Source organism: Nestor notabilis, unplaced genomic scaffold (assembly GCF_000696875.1).
Source record: "Nestor notabilis isolate BGI_N333 unplaced genomic scaffold, ASM69687v1 scaffold8658, whole genome shotgun sequence".
Classification (NCBI taxonomy): Eukaryota; Metazoa; Chordata; class Aves; order Psittaciformes; family Psittacidae; genus Nestor; species Nestor notabilis.
In genome coordinates, this window is record NW_009940524.1 from 18388 (window position 1) to 38464 (window position 20077).

At 38.0% G+C, this 20077-nt stretch overlaps 1 protein-coding gene across 1 annotated transcript in view; it reads left to right on the forward strand.

The window, feature by feature from the left end:
• The window catches only part of EP400 (E1A binding protein p400), a 46079-nt gene that overhangs the window by 16902 nt on the left and 9100 nt on the right, over positions 1-20077 (forward strand). Inside the window, exons 16-43 of the mRNA XM_010020403.1 lie at positions 567-703; positions 887-1056; positions 1530-1704; positions 2115-2251; positions 2885-3071; positions 4007-4173; positions 4989-5143; positions 5663-5899; positions 6967-7131; positions 7919-8086; positions 10081-10155; positions 10301-10321; positions 10932-11217; positions 11879-12081; positions 12183-12352; positions 12564-12760; positions 13228-13339; positions 14046-14189; positions 14498-14656; positions 14921-15004; positions 15599-15730; positions 15845-15889; positions 15990-16143; positions 16562-16803; positions 17366-17539; positions 18845-18981; positions 19555-19611; positions 19740-19818. Of these exons, the coding sequence (XP_010018705.1) occupies positions 567-703; positions 887-1056; positions 1530-1704; positions 2115-2251; positions 2885-3071; positions 4007-4173; positions 4989-5143; positions 5663-5899; positions 6967-7131; positions 7919-8086; positions 10081-10155; positions 10301-10321; positions 10932-11217; positions 11879-12081; positions 12183-12352; positions 12564-12760; positions 13228-13339; positions 14046-14189; positions 14498-14656; positions 14921-15004; positions 15599-15730; positions 15845-15889; positions 15990-16143; positions 16562-16803; positions 17366-17539; positions 18845-18981; positions 19555-19611; positions 19740-19818 (4169 nt within the window). The remainder of the gene's footprint in view (positions 1-566; positions 704-886; positions 1057-1529; positions 1705-2114; positions 2252-2884; positions 3072-4006; positions 4174-4988; positions 5144-5662; positions 5900-6966; positions 7132-7918; positions 8087-10080; positions 10156-10300; positions 10322-10931; positions 11218-11878; positions 12082-12182; positions 12353-12563; positions 12761-13227; positions 13340-14045; positions 14190-14497; positions 14657-14920; positions 15005-15598; positions 15731-15844; positions 15890-15989; positions 16144-16561; positions 16804-17365; positions 17540-18844; positions 18982-19554; positions 19612-19739; positions 19819-20077) is intronic.

A 20077-nucleotide genomic window follows, 5' to 3' on the forward strand; every position in this document is an offset into this window, starting at 1 on the left:
TAGCTAATGCACAGAGTAAGATTATGTCAGAAAAACTTTCTTAGATTGTGTGACATAAGGGTGTCTTCTTATCAAGTATGTTGTTTGATCAATTTGCTGTTACCTTCTAGGTGACAAAATTCTTCTGAAGCCTAGTTCTTTAGTATAAAAAAGCCTTAAAAATTGTGTAATGACCAAATGGCCACTGGTAGTTAAATTGAAGGAGTAAATACAAACCACTGAACAAGTGTGTCTTGTATATCATCTCAGATATTACTAATAGTGGTGGTGTACTGAGGATGGTTGAAGAATGTAAGTAAGGCAAAGCTTGTTGTGGGGGTAGTATTTCTTATTCAAGCAGTTGATGTAGTTGAGGGGAAAAATAGATAATAGGTGCACAAAGGGTACTTCCAAGTCTGAAAAACAATAAAGAACAGATTAGTCATTAAAATACCTCTGTTGTTACTGGATCTCACTTTTAATGGTGAATTTAGTGCACTGCACTTAAAAAGGCAGAGTCAGAATATAAGACACATGAATTGTCAGGAGTCTCTTTTTATAGTTAACTGCTGTTTTCCCTTCTGTAGGTAATTGGGGCCCTCACCTTGTTGTTGTACGGAGCTGTAACATACTGAAATGGGAGCTGGAACTGAAACGCTGGTGCCCGGGTCTGAAAATACTTCTCTACTTTGGCAGCCAGAGGGAGCTTAGGGCAAAAAGACAGGTACTGTATTTTGCAACTGTTTCACTGTTGTATTTAGCATTTTAGATGGCAAGACCTTTAACCTGCACTTACGCGTTTATTTGGGTCATAGCATCTTTCTGTTCTTAGCAAAGAAATAGCTGGTTGTAAGATACTTGAGAGTTCTCCCTTAACTTTTCTGTCTCATCCTCTCCTTTTCTGTAGGAATGGACAGAACCCAACAGCTTCAATGTGTGCATCACTTCCTACAAGCAGCTGTTCAAAGGCCACCCAGCATTCATGAAAATGCGATGGAAATACTTAATAGTAGACGAGATGCAACAAATAAAGAACATGACTGAGAAACACTGGGAGGCACTTTTCAGTCTCCGCAGGTATGGAGCAGGGAATTGTTCTCCTGCTGGCAGTCGGTTTTTGTCTCTTCACGTTACACAGTTCTCTTCTTAACAGAAAACGGATGAAAACCCTCTTGGTTTGATCTGTTCAATTTCCTGTGCAACATGTGCCTACAGAGGTGTCTTCAGTGAAATAGTCAGGATTTAGAGACATGCTCAGGATCTTTTTGTTGCCACTGTCATAACTATAGTTCTTCTTCACTGGTACTCCGTGCTCCCAAGCAGACCCCCCTGTATGTTCTGATACTCTGCAATGAGGAATTTATTTCGGTGGTATATTCAAGAGTAAAAAGATAATTTATACTAGATTTAATTTCATGAGCACTGCTTAGTTGTTCCATGTATCTGACAAACCTAAACTACAGTAAACACTGTTCAGATATTGGTGTCCTTTCCATAATGATCCTAGCTAAATGCTGTATTGTTTTATAATCTTCTTTTACTATTCACAGCCAACATCGTTTACTTCTGATAGACACTCCTTTGCATAACACATTGATGGAGTTGTGGACCATGGTACATTTTCTGATTCCGGGAATTTCCAGACCTTACCTAGATTTTCCAGTAAAAGCACCGAATGAGGAGAACCAGGATTATTGCCATAAACTGGTCATCAGGTTACACAGAGTATGTTGTCATTTTTTCTCATCTGTCCTACTACAGTAGTTAGATGTTGGTGGAAAAAGAAAAGGGGGAAGAAAGAAGAAATGAAAAGATGGGGTTCAACTTGAAATTTCTGGCCTTTTTTAACACTTTGTTCAGTTCAGACACAGTCCTGCTGAAAGCAGAAGTTTCTGCTACCAGAATAGTATGGAGATTTCTTAAGAAAATAATGTAAGGCTCTGATTTGAAGCATAACATGCGGAAATTAAAGAACAAATTAAAGCCTGTACAACTGTGTGCATAGCAATATGATTATATATGGCATATGAGGCTTATCGCATCAGACGTGTTAGGTGTGAATAGGTTTAGCTTCCTGTTGTAAAACATCTCATTGAAGTGAGACTTTTTTTCCCCTTAATTGTGAAATGTTTCAGATGATTCAGCCATTTATTTTGCGAAGATCAAAGAGAGACGTTGAAAAGCAGTTAACAAAGAAATATGAACATGTGCTAAAGTGTCGTCTTTCTAGTCGACAAAAAGCTATGTATGAAGATGTCATTTTACAACCAGGGTAAGGAGTTAAAACAGTAAATAATGCTGTCATTTTTGGTGCTTAAGCAAGATGATAATTCATTGTCATGGTTGGAAGTGTTTTAGTGATTTTCTGAGATTTTCCATTATGAGCGGTGGATTGAATGTGGTTACATTGTGAACTAAAATTACAGACAAGTGATGCTCTGGGCCTAATGCAAAACACGCATTTAACCTCAGGAACCTAAAAATCAAGTTGTAATGGTCAGGTTTGCTGCTCTTGTGCTTTAAGATTTGTCTCTAATGAGTGGTTCATTATTTCTTAAAGTCAAAGTGTTTCTCCTCATACCCACCCATTTACCTGTGCTGTGATATATCAAGTGGTTGTTGATAGGCACAAGCATGAAACAGAAACAAAGCAGGTAGAGCTTAGGCAGGTGGTTACGTTGTACTTTACTGTAAGGTAGCACTGCTCCTTAAGTTTCATGTTTCCACGTTTACATTTGGTTCAGTGCTACTTAAAATGCTCTAGAAAAACCTAGGTATAAATTAAGTTGGTTTTAAGACTTTTGCATAACTTGCTGCCATTTCACATTCTCACCTTGCTGATTTAGGGACATCTCCATAAAAGCTGTACTTGAATTAATGTATTTCTGCATAAATTATTTGGTAGAACCCAAGAAGCACTCAAAAGCGGACACTTCATCAGTGTCCTGCATGTCCTGATGCAGCTGCAGCGGATTTGTAATCACCCTGATCTGATAAACCCTCGGCTTTCAAGTACCTCTTATGTATCAGAAACACTGGAATACAGAACTGCATCTCTGGTGCTGAGTGCCCTAGAAAAGGATATTTGGAAGGTGAGGTTTTTTCTCTCTGAGTGCTCTTGTAGAATTTAAGTACTTAATATTGTCTTCTTATACGTCCTAAGTCTACCTGAAGTTTATAAACAGAAGGAATTCACAATTCCATAGCTGTGCCTACCAAGTGCTTACTTATTGAAGCTCTTTTTCGTAGTTAGAGCTTTTCAAGTAGTTTGTAATCAGTACTTTTTCATTAGCTACTTGGTCAAAGAGAAATAAACTTTGCTTTCATTGTACTCATGTTTGCAGGAATTTCCTGGCACTGAAATGTGTCAGAAAATGTCTGATACATTCTGTAATTTTCCTTCTGGTTTCAGTAGCTAGAGGAGAGCAAGACTTACTCTTTTTCGCCTAAGAGTAAACACTGATTCAGTGACTAAATTAGTACACTTCTGTCAATCCATTTGAAGTACCACTGTTTGTGTTATCCTTGAAGAAGTGATTCCCCTTTTCAGGATAATCAAAGGAAATAATTGCATTATAGAGAAGTATGAGTAGTTGAGTAGATGAGGTGATCTTTTTGATTAACCTTCTTTCCATCCTTCATATTTTTCTACTCCTAAATTATATGTGTGCCTTTGTAGTTTGGCATTTGAGCTTGAGAATTAACAAACACCTTCTAGGAGTTCTACTTAGTTCTTTGGAATTTGTGGTATATGAAGAATTGTTAAATGTGTCTTGCTTTGATTTCCATAACTGGCTAATGATTTAAGTTCTTTTTCTTCCAATGCTGATGCTTAAAATGGTATTATCAGTTTAAGGTATATTTCCAGGGTTTCTAAGCAGTTTTGGCTAATAATTAATAGTTTACTTTTTTAATTTACAGCATTTATTTCTAAAAATATAGGGAGCGAATTCAGCATAGAACATGGAGAGGACTTAACTGTTTGGGTTCTCACATAAAAAAACCCTTATTTTACAATATCCCTTAGGAGTCAGACCTGTCTCTTTTTGATCTCATTGGAATGGAAAGCAAAATGACTCATTATGAAGCACAAATGTTGCCAAAACAAAAGGTTACTAGAAAGTTGATTGAAGAAATCTACAGCTCCCCTCCACCACCAGCTAGGCCCAACCCAGTGAAGCTCAAACCAAGCAGGTATGTACAACCATTCTCCTTTTAAGCTAGAATTACAGGAGGGAAATGGAGTTCTGTCGCTGTGTTTACAGAGTTCTGTCTGCATCTCTAGTAATGTGGTTCACATAAAACCTCAGACTTGACTTTGCATTTTATTGTTCTGTTGCTTTCTTGTTTACCCTTGAAAACAGGGAGTCTATTTGAATAGCTTTTTGAGGCATGCAGTTCCATTTGAAGTTTGTTTATGGATTTCCCATAGTTTTTACTTCAGCAGCAGATGGATTTTATTCTTGGGGTCCTTGTTTATGGCAAGTGAGTGTTGTTACTCAACTAAAAGACTAAGTTGGACCTACAGTGTTAGCTGTGCTTGCAGTGTTATAACAGACACATGAAGTTTTACAGCAGTGAATTTTTAGGAGTATTTCTCTGCTAGTGAAGCAGTGATCTCAAAGTAAGGTGGACCTGTTTTACTGATGTGAAAGAGTTGCCTGATGACCTGATGGCATGTTGATGTCTCTCTGGAAATTATATGAGATCCCCATTCTTTTTCCAGATATCAGGCTAGACTCTTTTAAGCTGTTTGCTGTAATTCTGATGCATTAAACTGGATGCATGGCAATGAAGGGTTTCTTGTTTCCTGGGCTTAGCAAAATGACTTTATAAGATGTCCACACTTGAAGTTTGCTGAAGTGATGAGCCATGCCAGTTTCAGTCATCTGCAAGAAAGACATGAGCATCTGATGTGATTGGTTTATACTTTCCTGGATGGTGGAGCTCATTTTTAAAGGCTGAACTGTGATCTTGCTATAGACTTCGAATTTTCATATTCTTTTCAGGTTGTTTCAACCAGTTCAGTATGGTCAGAAACCTGAGGGCAGGACTGTAGTCTTCCCAAGCACTCAAGTACAGCGCACAGTGACCACAGCAACTGTAACTCAACAGGCACAAGTACGAGGAAGATCACCTATAGCTACGGTGTCTTCAAATCAAGGTAGGAAAGTTAGCGCTAGGTTGGTTATCTGAGCCTCTGCGTAGTCAGATAAAACTCTGTTAATAGAACTCCTTTGCCCTCTAGCTTAATGGTCTTAGAATACTAATGGCTTAAAAATACCAACAGACTAATTGCCAGTAAATTTCCCCACTAGTTTCTACAGTATGATCTGCCAATATAATGCAAAACTAAGCTTCATATAACCTAACTGTTAGTGTATGGAATAAATATGGCACAGTTGGTATTTAAACCCTGATCATCTGTAATGTTCTGTCAAAGACGGGAGTTTACAGTGCGTTTGTGTATTTATTTAAGCTTTAAACAATGCTTTCCAAATACATAATGTTGTAAAAAGAGGATGGAGTAGGTGGTGTGGCTAGAAATCCCGTTCTGTAAGGACAACCCGTTCCTGTAGCCATTTTAATATCCTGTTGGAAGGTTTCTTTTTAATGCAGGTTGTTTAAAAGAGCGGAGTTAAAACCTCTAACAGCTTGCCCAAACAACCCTTATTGATTGCAGCCGCAGCAGCACAGTTTCAGACAACTCAGGCTTCCACCAGTGCTCCAAGACACCAGCCCGCAGCGACCTTCACCACAGCAACTAGCACAGCCAACCCTGTGAAACCGCGGGGCCAGACCTCTGCGCCGGCCTCTCAGCTAGGCCAGGCCCAGCCACAGGCCCCCTCGCACACCATCCAACAGAGTGTGCTGCCTCAGAGGCTGGTACTGACCTCTCAGGCCCAGGCACGGTTGCCTAGTAAGTGGCCTCCCCTTTCCAGGTTTCTCCCACCTTTGTACTACAATGAGGTTAAGTTACTAGGCACCCTAAAAATGTGTACAGAATCGTTGTTTTTTTTTCACTCTTCTGATTAGCCTTGCTCAGTATGTTGCTTTATGACCAAGGAAAATCGAAAATTGGATAAGAAACAATAGAATTGCTGTGGACATACATTAGCGGTGTCAACTTAATCTCCTATTTCTGCATGTTTCTTCTGCTGGCAAGACTTCCTTCCGACCAAATGTTTTAGCTCTATCCTAATTATTCCTTTCATATTAAACACTAATCCATCTGCTAAAGGCCTCTCGCAGAGAGGAACGTCGCAACTGTTAGGCAGAGAAAAGCGATGAGGCTTTGCTTTAAGGTTGTATGTGCACTGCCTATTAGCATGTGTATAGAGTACTGAGCACTGATGTGTTAATTTTATCTCTGGGGTAATGCACTGCCTTTACAAAAGCTGAATTTTCATGCCGGTATTTTCCTGATACCATAAAACTTAATGCTTAACTGCCTCTAACCTTTCTGCATTTAAATGACAAAAAGCTTGGTCCTTGTCACTTTTAAAGCTTTTTGATTTGTATAAGTGCAGATCGCTTAATATAAATCACGTTTCATCAGCAAATTTCAAGCCATTTCTAATGTGTATTTAAAGTACCACATGTATAAATATTTTTGTCTCTCCCTGAAACCTTCCTTTGTGCTCTTGAAAAGGCAGTGGAAATCACTTTAATGTCTATACTCGTCCTGTTACAAAGTGTCACATGAGTTTTCAGGTAGCTCTTAACTTTTTTGCTAATGAAAGTGATAACTCCTAAAATGTTGATGTTCTTACCCTTTAAACAATCAGCTTTTTTCCAGTTTGCCCAACAAATATAGAAAGCGATACCTGCTTAACTTTTATATGACACTTTTGATGCACTCTTAAGTATAATTATGCATGGAAGGCGCTTCAGCACCAGTTTACTAACCAAAACTTAGAATTGTGAATATTGAACAACCTGCTTCCCACTTTGGTCTTTTTTAATGCCTGTTTCCCTCTTTAACAGGTGGTGAGGTAGTAAAAATAGCCCAGCTGGCTTCTATAGCAGGAGCTCAAGGCAGGATCGCTCAGCCAGAGACCCCTGTAACACTGCAGTTCCAAGGGAACAAGTTCACTTTATCACATAGTCAACTTCGCCAGCTCACTGCAGGGCAACCCTTGCAGTTACAAGGTACTTATTTCAAAACAGCTGGTTTTCCATTATTCAGAATGCTTTGTTATGGGCAGGACATTCCTTGTTGCTATATGTTGAAGAGACTTTTCCATCCCCACTACTTACACTGTTCTGCTCTACCTGTTTTCTATGAGACAAGGTAGCTCTGCTTTGAAAAATAAATGCCTGTCAAGTAAAAGACATGGTTACTTTCTTGTTCTGTGATGTATTTCAAGATTTCATTACTGAATTTGTTTGCACATGTATGCAATACAGGTAAACTAAGGTGAGGCATTATTTCGGATGAAATCCTTGATGAGCAGAAAGAGACAAAACTGCGGATGTTCTTTGTTCTGAAATGGTGTAAATAATAATTGAGGATTGTTGTGCCTCTGGATTTTGACCCAACTATTACCTTGACCTAATGCTCTTACTTATTTTGCCCTCAAATTTCCCTTGCTGGTGGTATGTGTGTTGCCAGATTCAGGAGAATCTGGAAATCCTGATTCTCTGTGGCCAACAAAACAGATAGAAGGAACACTGAGGATTTCTTTGTTGATTTGATTTTGTCTGAATTCAGTATAAAATACCTAGATTTAGAATGATAACTATGAAGATTTAGGCATTTCCCTCTTACCAGGTGTTATGGTACTTTAAATCAGATTGGTGTAATGTACTTGTCTGGCAAAATTTAACAGTTTGAAGCAGTAATGATGGTTTGTAACAGTAGTATCCTTTGCCAGAGAACACTATTTATTCTTTTCCACTCTATCCAGCCTAATTTTTTCCAAATCCTTCATTGCAGGAAGTGTTCTTCAGATTGTTTCAGCACCTGGTCAGCAGTATTTGAGACCTCAGGGTCCGGTTGTCATGCAGACGGTTTCCCAAGCAGGAGCTGTTCAGAACGCTCTGAATGCTTTAGGAAACCAGCATCAAGCTGGAGTTGCAACTTCCACAGCAGTGGCACAGCAAGGTAGGTTTTCTAGTCTAAAATGTCTGTGTCTAAACATTCAATTCCTAAAATCACATTGATATATAACTCACAATTGTTATAGATCACAGTTCTGGAAGATGAGTTCAGAAGCAGGTAAATTATGAGGCACATCCTTCTGATTTGTGTGTGGTGTGTACTGGAGCTTTAGATAACTTTTCAGTACAAACCTGGAAGAGCTTGAAACTCTTATTTTTTCTACCAGTTGTGTTACAGGCCAATTTTTTGTGGGAAGAGCTGAGTTTGAAATAGTTTGTTACTTTTCTCAAGGAAAGATCAAGGTGATTATTTTTCTTGTACTGACAGAGAATGTCCAGCAATTCTCTTGATTCTTCCACATTGTTTTTGCTTTTGTCTAATTTTCTTTGCTTCTCTAATCAACCTACTGTTTTCCCTCTGCAAATACTGCTTAGGTGTTCGGTGCCTTGCTGCAAATGTGATCAGTTCCTTGCTTAAAAACATGGATCAAGATATTGAGTGAAAAACAATAGAGAAATTGCTGTCTAGGGTGCATTTGCAACAAAACATCAGATTGTTAAATGATGGTAAATGCAGTGCTAGAAGTTTTTTCCCTAGAAGTGGCCATCTGCTCTAATTTTCTCTGGATATAAACCATTCCCTCAAAACAGACTGTTTACTGCTCCTTTTTGATGTATTAATGTGCCATTGAAGTTCATATTTTGACTTTCTGAAGAGTAAACATCTCATCATAAAAAAGGGAGACGAAGCTTCAACAGCCTCCCTGTTGTTGGGAGATAAAGGATTTCTGTCATAATTTGGAAGATCTGTGGCTCAAATGTTTCACCCTCCAGCTCTGATTACACTACAGGTACTCCTAATAATGGCCACAGTTCAGAATGAGCATTGATGTAAGAGTTCTACAAAAACTCACGCATCTTACTACTCTCCTGATGGTAAAAATAGGGTCTGTTAAAAGCAATAATAACTGAAGTACTGTGTCCAATTGATAAAAGAAAACATTGTCATTATTGCTGTTCATCATTGGAGGAAGATGTAGAAGCCTATTGAAAATAGTTACTTTGACTTTCTGAAGTTTGGGTAAAATGCTAAATAAATTCCAGTGCTTTGGGTGGTTGGAAACTGTAATTGCTGGGCTCACACGTAGCTCTGTAGTAAAATTTGATTTATGTTGGCTATCTCTATTTGCTTGTTTGTTGGAAAGGCAAATCTTAAACCTCTGCATGCTCCTTGGAGTCTATTATTCTTAATGTAAGGGCTAGCATCTGCTTGTTAACTTGAATGCAGTTCTTCATGGGTGTATTGACTCGCCACTAAATACACTCACAGTGATGGGTGGACGGTTGTCCTGCTTTTCTAGTACAAATAATCAGTGTTGATGAGCAATGTATTCTGGCTGAGATAGAAACCTATATATCTTATCAAGAAAATAACTGCTACACAGTGTCTGGAGTCTGGTAGTACATGATCACTGTAGTTTCGATTAGTTTACTTGTGTGTAACGTTCTTATTAGTTAGCTGTCCAGGAAAACATTTGCTGGCAGTTGAATTCACAAGAACTCCACCATGAGATACCACCATAGTTTCATCGGTTTGTAGATATACTGAATTCATGTGTTTCATGAAAAATCTTAGATGATTGGTTTAAGATGAATTAGAACGATCTTTTCTTGATTTAGAGTATAACTTCTAAATGTTAATACCTATTGCACCTCACATGACATTTTGAATAAGCTACGAATGCAGTGGGTCTTTGTGCAAAGCAAAGTAAAATTACATTGATCTGTCTTGGACTTTTGTGAAAACAGTTGGTGTAAACATCTGTCAGTATGTGATATGTAACAAAGTACAAGCTTGAAGTACCCAGTGGAACATGTAGAGTAAGAATTTGTCTGCAGTTATGATGTGTTACAGCTCTGAAATGTCTGTTTATTGAAAATAATAAATGAAACCAATCTTAAGAAGAATAAATATATAAACACAACGTTTATCCTCAGTTTGTATTCCAGGTAGAACTGCAATTACTAATTTGTCATCTGGTGACATGGGAACAGCGTTAAAACCTGCACCTGGTTTAACACATGGACAATTGCAGGTACTTAATTTTTGTTTTCTTCAGGAAACATAACTTTTCAGGATTGATACTAAGTCCATGCAATAGTTGGAAGCCTTAATTTACAAAGCTGGGGTTAATTAGGAACTTCGATGACTACAGAGTAGGTAAACCAACTTCTGTCAGTGTTTCAGGTTGACAGATCTGATGCATTTTCATCTGTAATCCATAGTTTAAAATAAACTCTGGTGTATAAAAGCAGCTATCAGCTTTCTTGTGCTGTGGTAGCAGACGGGTTCTTGTAACTGTAATATATTGTAATTATGTAATAATGCATAAATAAAGGAATCATGAGATTTTCACAGGTTTTTAGAAAAGATACTCAAGCGACCTGTAAACCATAGGGAAACATCAAGTATATGTTAAACTGTGCAAGAACCTGCTACCTTATAAATATTAATGTGTTAATTGAAATGTCCCAAATATAAATTAATAGTTTTGGTTTATTTACAAAACTATGAAAATGTCCTTCAAAAAAAGCAAGTAGATATTAAAATAAGATATAATAGACTCTTTAATATGAATTGAACTTAATATGAATTCAAGTTTTATCCAAAATTTACACCTTTAGTGATTGGTTTACGTAGTTCTTATAATCTAGGATGTTGGTGGTATAAAGCACACAGTACTCTGATCCTGATAGCTGCATTCTAAAGAAACTCAAATTCCTACATGTTTATGATGAGCAGCAAATGGTTCTTTTTCAACTCTCCTTGGCAAAGGAAACGTATGAAGAGAAGAACCGGCTTTTGAAGGAGCGCCTGGACAGAATATTTTCTGGCAATGAGCGCCGTTGTTCACGGGCCCCAATGTATGGCAGAGACTTGCTGAGTGTTTGTTCTTTGGCTGGTGAAAGAAAGCCCTCTCAGCTGTCTTCCAGTCAAGACAACAGCTGGAGGTGGGCTGGCTTTGTGAACTGTTGCCTTTCTTCAAGTGCCTCTGGAGGCCCACGTAGCCCACTGCAAGAAATGATCCTGACTTTGGGTCAGCAACAAGAATCTCTAAAGGATGTTGTTAACAGGTAAGATGTAACTCTGCCTTGTAAGCCTTTACCACATTTAATTATGTTTGGTTTAGACTGATAGATTGAGCAGTAAATGATGTGCAGTACGAACATAAAGATAACAGTCACTTCTCTTTCCTTTAGCATTTTTACAATAAGAGTTTCAGTACCTCATTCCTAATTTCAAGCCCAAATTCAGCTGACTCTACCTCAGCTTACATTGTTATGCTTTGGATTTATTTCTGAATAGTTCTGAGTCAATCAACAAGAGCTAAGACACAGAGACGTAGGCAGAAGCTGACATTTAGTATATTGCATACAGAGCAATAGCTGCACTTTTCTAGAAACATGAAACACAATTAGAAGAGCTCAGGCGTTTTTTAATTGCTTTTAGTAAGTTTGGTATGACGGGTGTTTCTTGCGTTTGAGCTCCAGTGACTGAATACAGTGGTCACACCTTAACAGAAGCTATCATCAAAGCAGACAAAATAGAAGTATAAAGGGAGATCGAGAATATTAACGCTTTTAAAGTACGCAGCACTTACTAAGTCACTTTAACAAAGTGGTTAGATAATAGTGTAAAACTACATGGTTGACAGGCTGAAAATTATTGCTGCAGATGATCATTTTGTATATAACTTTTTAAACTGGTATTCCCTTGTTTTGATGCTTCTCACAGGGCTCTCCTCGTATTGCCTGCTGCAGTTGCTGCTCCCCCATGTATGTATGTAGCAAATCCTCCCCCTTCATATAGTCATAGACTGAAACTCCTTAAGCACAGTCTTAAGCAGAAGGCAGCTCCACACTTGCATCAGTTGCAACGGATTACCACTCCTCACTTGCTGCAGTTCCCTGACCTCCGGCTGGTGCAGTATGACTCAGGTAAATGATGGCATTTGGTGATAATGTTTCAATAATTTCCTGTCTCACTGGAACAGAATTTCTGTATAAAACCATGATTGGTTTTCTTGTTCGAAATGTAGGAAAATTAGAAGCTCTTGCTGTCCTGCTTCAGAAGTTGAAATCTGAAGGGCGCCGTGTGCTGATCTTGTCACAGATGATCCTGATGTTGGACATACTGGAACTGTTCCTGAATTTCCATTTCCTCACGTTTGTGAGGATTGATGAATATGCTAACCATGAACAACGGCAGGTAAGTTTGCCTTAACAGCTGTCCACTGGAACAGCGATATGTGCTGCTCAGGCTTTTATATGCTACAGCAGGGAAGGAAATTTGGCTTGTTTCTTACTCATTTTGAAACACTTATTTTACCTGTGTTTTTATTATGCTATAGTGAATTTGGTTTGGTATTTTATTTCTGTGTATGGTTTATTTATTCCTTCCTTTTACTCCATTTGTGTAGGAGCTGATGAAAATTTTCAACAGAGACAAGCGCATTTTCTGTGCCATCCTTTCCTCTCACAGTCGTTCCACTGGAGTCAATCTTGTTGAAGCAGACACAGTTGTGTTCTACGACAATGATCTGAACCCAGTGATGGATGCAAAAGCTCAGGAATGGTGTGACAGAATTGGGAGATGTAAAGATATCCATATATACAGGTGATGGTTACAGATCAACGACCACTTTTTAGCATGCTTTAATGTAAGGTTAATTCAGACAGTGCTGCTCTGTGTGATCTGAAATAAAGTGGAAACAGTGCTGAAAACTTCATCTCACTTCAGTAAAAAAGGTGCTGGGTTATCATATGAAAACGTGGTCAGTCTTAACACCAAATGTAATGAATGGATCTTCCATACTTGTTCTTTGACAGTTAGTTTACGTGGAGTTTTTCAAATGAGGTGTTCTTTGATCTTTTTTCTTGATTTTTTTAATTACACTAGTTGTTAAAGCTTTAAAGCAGAGGTGGTAGTTTTGTTCTGGACATGTACCAGAACTACAAAAACCCCACAAACCACCACATGCTTAGAGTTCAGTGTTATCCTCTAAGGGAAGTTTCTCTTTTTGCTTCTGAAAGCTGTTTTGGAAATGACTAATTAGATTTCTATTCTTTTTCCTTTTAATTTAGGCTTGTCAGTGGTAATTCAGTAGAAGAAAAGCTTTTGAAAAATGGCACAAAGGACTTGATCAGAGAAGTAGCTGCTCAGGGAAATGACTATTCAATGGCCTTTTTAACACAAGTAAGTTAATATTAATATTCAAAATACATTGAAACACCTGTGTTGCAGTGTTTGGTTAACAAATTCAAGCATCTGTTTGCAGTGTTTAGTAATAGTTTAGTAGAAATCTGTTCAGGCTAGAATGGATAGATAATCATACTAGATTTCATGATTGCTTGAACTCTAGGTGTTAGTGCCACATTCTCTCAAATACCATTCATCTGCTTTTTGTCCCGTTACTTGCGTAGTGATGCACAGATATCACCCCTGTGACAATATTTTCTGGTTTCTTGTTCCCTGCTGCAAAGTTCTGCAGAGTTTGTAAGGATGAAGGTTTCAACAACTTTAAAAATGTGACCTGCGAAGTTCGGGTATTTAGCAAGATAGGCTCTCAGTTGCTGCTCTGAAGATGCAGGAGACAGTGAGTGCAGTGATGAAGCTAGTCCATCCCCTTCTGACATTCCCAATAGGGTGGTGTAAGATGAAACACTGTATTTCTGACTTCCCTATAAACAAACTGTTAACACTTTATTCTACTCTGTAGTCCGACAGGAGAAAGATACAGAAGAGAAAACAGCCAATTTTCCAGAAATAGTAGATAGAAGTTTATTTTTTCTTTAGTTAGTCCATAGTTTATAAGGTCACTTGAACCTGAGCTAATTCAAAGTTATATACAAATATAGAGTGGTCCTGACTTCTCTTTTTTTCCTTCCTTCTATTTACAAAGCAAACAATTCAGGAATTGTTTGAGGTTCATTCTCCTATGGAGGATTCTGGATTTAGAGTGAAAGCAGAAGAATTTGTAGTACTTTCTCAAGAGCCATCTCCAGCAGAAAATATTTCACCTAAAGTTGCAAGACCATTCATAGAGGTAATTATTAACACATACATTAAAAATACAGCTGTGCAGCACTAGTATTAAACAGTTGCCTTATCTTTTTTATTTGGGTAAATTCTATCAGTCTCTTTTTCTGGTAGTTTTATGTTGTTTTGACATTTTCCTTGTAACAAAACTTCCAAAAGCCCATAGTTGAGTTGTGTACATCCTGGGGACTGTGTCTCTTGCCTCAGCAGAGACCTATCCCACGAATTTATGTTGGATTTCAGTGAATTTCTTATGGGGTTTCTCTCCATTTTTTTTTAAGTCTTCATTATTTTTAAAATACGTCTTTTTGAAAGGCCCTCAACAGTATTGAACAAGAGGATGAGGAGTCAAATGATCGTCTACAAGAAATAGGACGTGGCTCAAGCATTGAACCATTAATCTCAGAGCTCTGTGAGACAAAATACAATGAAGAGCCCTCACAGCTGCAGGAGTTAGTTGCTGTTGTGGATCAGGTACCATGACTTTCCATGAATATTTGGTTAAAAAGTAATGTTTAGTTTGAGTATTTAAATTCCCTTGCAGTCTGGCTTAAAGCAACTTGTCTATGGGATTGATGCTCCCATTAAATGGATGGGACATCTTCTACTGACTGAAGATGTTAAGCCATCAGAGAGGGAGATTAGTTTTAAAGAGAGCTTTGATACACTCTCCTTCAGCTAACATTCCTTTTATTATCCTCAATACTAATTTTCTTTTTCCTTGATACATTCTCTCAGCTGACTCCAATTGAGAAGTATGCTTTGAATTATTTAGAGCTCTTCCATGTTTCAGTTGATGAGAATGAGCCACGTCTGAATGAGGTAAAACAACACATCTTTCTTTTCCATATTGTTCTGTCACAGTAGGTACAAGCAGGGATATATTTTCAATGTGAAGTGGAAGTTACTCCAGTGGAATATATTGTAGGCATTTCTCTGATCTTCTCTTACTGTACTTTATGAACACCGAATGCCTTATAGAGAGCTAATTATTTTGGGATTCTCTTGGTTTAAGAAGGTGTCAGTTCTTAACTTCTTTTCTATAAAATGAGAATGAGATGCTTCAGCACAGCTCAGCAAATATTTGTTGTACTCCATTGATAGCTGTGGGGGACAGAGAATTTAATTAACTTCAGTGAACCTGCTTATTTGGGTAAAGGGAGCTGTGTTCTGGTTGTCTCAGTTGTTCAACTGAAATTCTTAGTGCTTTATTTTGAGGGTTTAAAGAACCTCAACAGAGACTAAAACCACTCTCTTCTAAATGATTGTGAAAGTATCTATTAAGAAATAGCTGTAAGATTTCTGTGCCTGAAAATGTCAAAGTTCAAGGAGCTTGTCCATAAGAAGACAAATTGGTAACTTTTAGTCGGTGTCCGTTACTGCATAAAGTTTATAAGATGTCTGACTTTCATGCAGATGGACTTGAAAAGTGCGAAGAAAGCATGGGAAGTCCAGCATATGAAGGAGTTAAAGGAAAAAGAGCAAAAAATGCTTTGGGAGGATGAAGAGGAACTTCTAACCTATACTCGGGAGGATGCGTACAACAAAGTAAGTCCCGATTAGTCCTGTTGATAGTGTATTTCTTAACAGTTATTCCGAGAATACCTTTTCCTTCAGGGTTCAGGTGGATCATTTGAATTGTATTCTCTTTTTGCTGTGTAGGAATATGTCTATGAAGGTCCAGATGGACAAACTGAAATAATGCCAGTAAGTAAAAGTAACACCAGTCAGCCTAAAAAGGCTTTTTGGTTTTTGAAACATAATGATCAGTGTTAATATTGCAGTAACTACTCATTTTGTTCTGTAGCTTTGGACCCCTCCCACTCCACCTCAGGATGACAATGATATCTACATAGATTCTGTTATGTGCCTGATGTACGATACTACCCCTATTCCAGAATCAAAGTTGCCTCCAGTGTATGTCAGGAAGGAACGTAAACGACACAAAACAGATCCATCTGGTAAGTCTTTGTTCAAAACTGTTCTGAGATTTATTGCTGAAAGCTAAAAAAAAAAATATCAGGGGATTTTTATACCTCCTACATGTTTGGTCCAGAAAAAATCAAATTTACAGGTTTGAAGAGGTGAAAATTCTTGTCTCACCATGGTTTTGAAACAATAAAATCACTGAAAACTCCATTTCTTACAGTGTGTCTTTCTATGTAGACATAGAAGGAAAAATAGGCATTCTGTTATATGAGTTAGGACAAGGCTGACCTTACTTTATATCAGGCTCTCTTCAGTTACTTACAGTACGCTTTTCAAAGGCAGTGGGGAATACTCTCTACACATATAGGATCATTTTGCAGCTGCAAGTAGCAGAAGAATCAAAGAATGTGGTAACGATTTACCAAGAATGTTGGGGGGTTTTTGTCTTAGCTGCAGGTAGGAAGAAAAAGCAACGTCATGGAGAGACAGTTATTCCACCTCGTTCCCTTTTCGATCGAGCTACTCCAGGAATGTTGAAAATGCGCCGAGAGGGCAAAGAGCAAAAGAAAAACATCTTGTTGAAACAACAAACACAATTTGCAAAGCCTTTGCCAACTCTTGTCAAACCAGCTGCTGAGGCTGGACAGGATAATCCAGAGTGGTTGATCAGTGAAGACTGGGCACTTCTGCAGGTCAGACGATACCTGTGCTTTCCGCTGTTACTATTTATTGTATTTTTGCTTCTGGTTTCGGAAATGGCTCTTTCTGCACTTTATCTCTCTGAGGTTATTTCTAATTCTTAATGCCTAATTTGGCATTTTGCTGACATAACTCGGAACAGATTGCTTATCCTTCGTGTTCCTCTAAGGATAAATTAAAGGTTAAATTGCAAAACGTGTGATTAAGTCCTGCTTTTATTGTAGAGACCACTTACTGTTATGTTCAAGATTAGTTGTGCTGGCTGGACATTGGATAATGCAGCTAAGGTTCTCCCCGCCTTTGGGAAGAGAGCAGCACTTGAACGGCAGCTCTCTTTTCCTCTTCTAGCAGTCTCCAAGTGTTTTCTTGCTCGTCAGTCTGCATAATAGCATTTTATGCTTATTTATTCTCTGTGAACATAGGTGAGCCCATAGCCTAAGCCCTAAGCTATCTGTGTCATTGTAGTAATAGTGTGTGGACACATGCAGATAAGGGTAGGTTTGGAAGACTGGAATGATTTGTCATCTGAAGCTTTTGTACCTTTATCTGTTGTAGGCAGTGAAGCAGCTGCTGGAGCTTCCTTTAAATCTTGCTGTTGTATCGCCAGCACACACTCCCAATTGGGACCTTGTTAGTGATGTTGTTAACTCCTGCAGCAGAGTCTATCGCTCACCAAAACAATGCCGAAACAGATATGAAAATGTCATTATCCCAAGGGAAGAAGGGAAGGTGAGTTTACATAGAACGATGCGTCTTTTTTTACATTAAGTTTGTAGTTTTTTTTCCTTATCTCCGTAAACACATGTTTTTTGTTAAACGTTTCAACAGTGTAAATAAATAACTTTTAAAAGATTATAAAATTATCCTCATCAGGATTTCCACTTATTTTATGTGATTTCTTTGAAAAGAAAAAGCACCTGAACAAAATCTTCCACAAAAGATCATCTAACTTTCCTTCTTATTTTACAGCTAATGTACGAAGCTAATCCTAAAAAGAAGACAAAAAGTATTTATAAGGTGTGCATTGGTATTCTTTCCAAATCAAATCTAGACACTGTGGTATTTAGCAGCAATGGAGGTGGGCAGATAATTCATATGAGATCCATGTTGAGTGTTACTTGAGTGCTGAAACATCAATTAAAATTCCAAATGTATTTTTTCTTTCTTTGTTGATACAGTGGATTGACACCAGCCTTCAGCTTTTGGATTTGATAGATAAATTTTAAATCATGCAAGAAGTTTGTGATTTCACTTAAACTGTAGTGGGTATTTTTCCACCTAACAACCACCATGTAACTTATCCTGATTATTATGATTGTACTTAAGATCTGTAAGAATGCACTTCATGCTAGAGTCTAAGTGGATTACAAATATCTAGTGAATTTAATGCTCAAATCACCTTTTAGTGAATGAGGATGATAGTATGCTACAGAAACAGAAATAAATTCCATGATTGTAAACAACTTCTTCCAAACCATACAGCAATTTAGTGGCAGAACTGGGTAGAGAACCCAGAACTTCTGACTGTAGTCCCCTTCTCTGACTAATAAGCAGGTTTGTCCCTGACTGGCAGTTTCTACTTAGGAGAAGCCAAATGTTAGAATGGCATGGTGTGTTGGATGTTAACATAGCTTTGTTGGGAGAGCAGTGCAGTGATGGTTTTATTATATTACGTGTGCGCTATGTGTAACTGTAAACTAATGGGCTCTTGGTTTGGGTACTGAATTAAACTTGCAAAATCTAAACTAAAGCACAGATTCTTTTTCAAATTAGAGTTTGCCATTTTGTATGTCCCCAAGTGCTGATGCCAGTGTGACCGTGAGAACTGCTCCTTATTTTGCTCTTTCTTTATATATTTCCCATAGAGTTTTGTGTAACAGTAAGTTATCAGTGACACGAGGCAGGAACCAGTCTGTGATAGATATGTTGGAGTACGTTTTTAAATAACCTACAAGCGCACCATGTGTTTATACGTAGACAAAAAGCCATGTGGGTGTGTTTGCAATTGAAAGCTGGTGTCTTTTCATTTTTTAGACTAAAAACAGTCGCCCACTTCGTACCAATCAGATCTATGCTCAAGATGAGGGTGCAACCCACACGCAACTTTATACTAATCATTTTGAGATGATGAAAATGATTGCAGGGAAAAGAAGTCCACCTATCAAACCTCTGTAAGTTTAACTGGGATCATTTGATCCCAGTCACCCTGTCACCACAGATCTCCTGGAAACTGTTTCGAATTGCTTTCACAACCAAGAGTTATTTTATATCCTGTTTCAAACTGCTGTTCTGTTCCTGTGTTCATGATCTCTTTCCTTGCACTCTGGCCTTGTGTTACTGGAACATCTTCATATTTCATGTGTTTGGGATAGCTTTTACTCACTGCATGAATTTGTTTTGTGTGATTAAGAGCAGAAGAGCACTCAGTTGTTTTTAGTTGGTTTTTTTTCAATCTTCTGTTACAAACTACACTTTCCATTTGCCGAACTATAAATATTTTATGTCTATGCTGATAAATAAGTAGTACATTGTTTTCTATGTATATATCTGCAGTAACTTCTGTATTTGTTTACTATTTACTCTGAGTCTTTCTTAAAATGTCTATGTATATACAGGCTCCAGTACTGGTGGGAATATCATGAAAACTTCACCAAAACTGCAGTGTCATCTGCTAAACCATGTGAAATTAAGTATTGGTTTTAAGTTTTTTCTGTGTCCAGTAATACAGTTTTGCTCTATTGCAGACTTGGCATGAATCCTTTCCAGAAGAATCCAAAGCATGCGTCAGTGCTTGCAGAAAGGTGGGCACTCTATGTCTTAAAGGAGTTAAGAATTGCATAAAAGTGCTTTTTTTTCCCCCCTTTTCTTTTTTTAACTTTCAGTTTCTTACTTTTAACAATTACGTGGTTTGTCATGTCATTGTTTCTAGTGGAATCAACTATGACAAGCCACTTCCTCCAATTCAAGTTGCATCCCTCCGAGCAGAACGTATTGCAAAAGAGAAAAAGGTATGGTCTCAGCTATGCATGACTGCTAAAAAATTAGACAACAGAGGAAGTATGAGTAAAGCTGCCTCCTGGGAGAACTTTGGTGGTACAGTAGATGTTATGAGCAGCTGCACATTGGTTTAGATATCCAAGGTCCAAAGTGGGACCTTTCCTTGGGCCCATGTATGTCACGCCCATGCTTGTATAGAAGCATTCTTTAGGGAAATATATTAAAAACATAAAAATCTTGCTTTATTCTTGAACATTCTGTAGCCTCCTT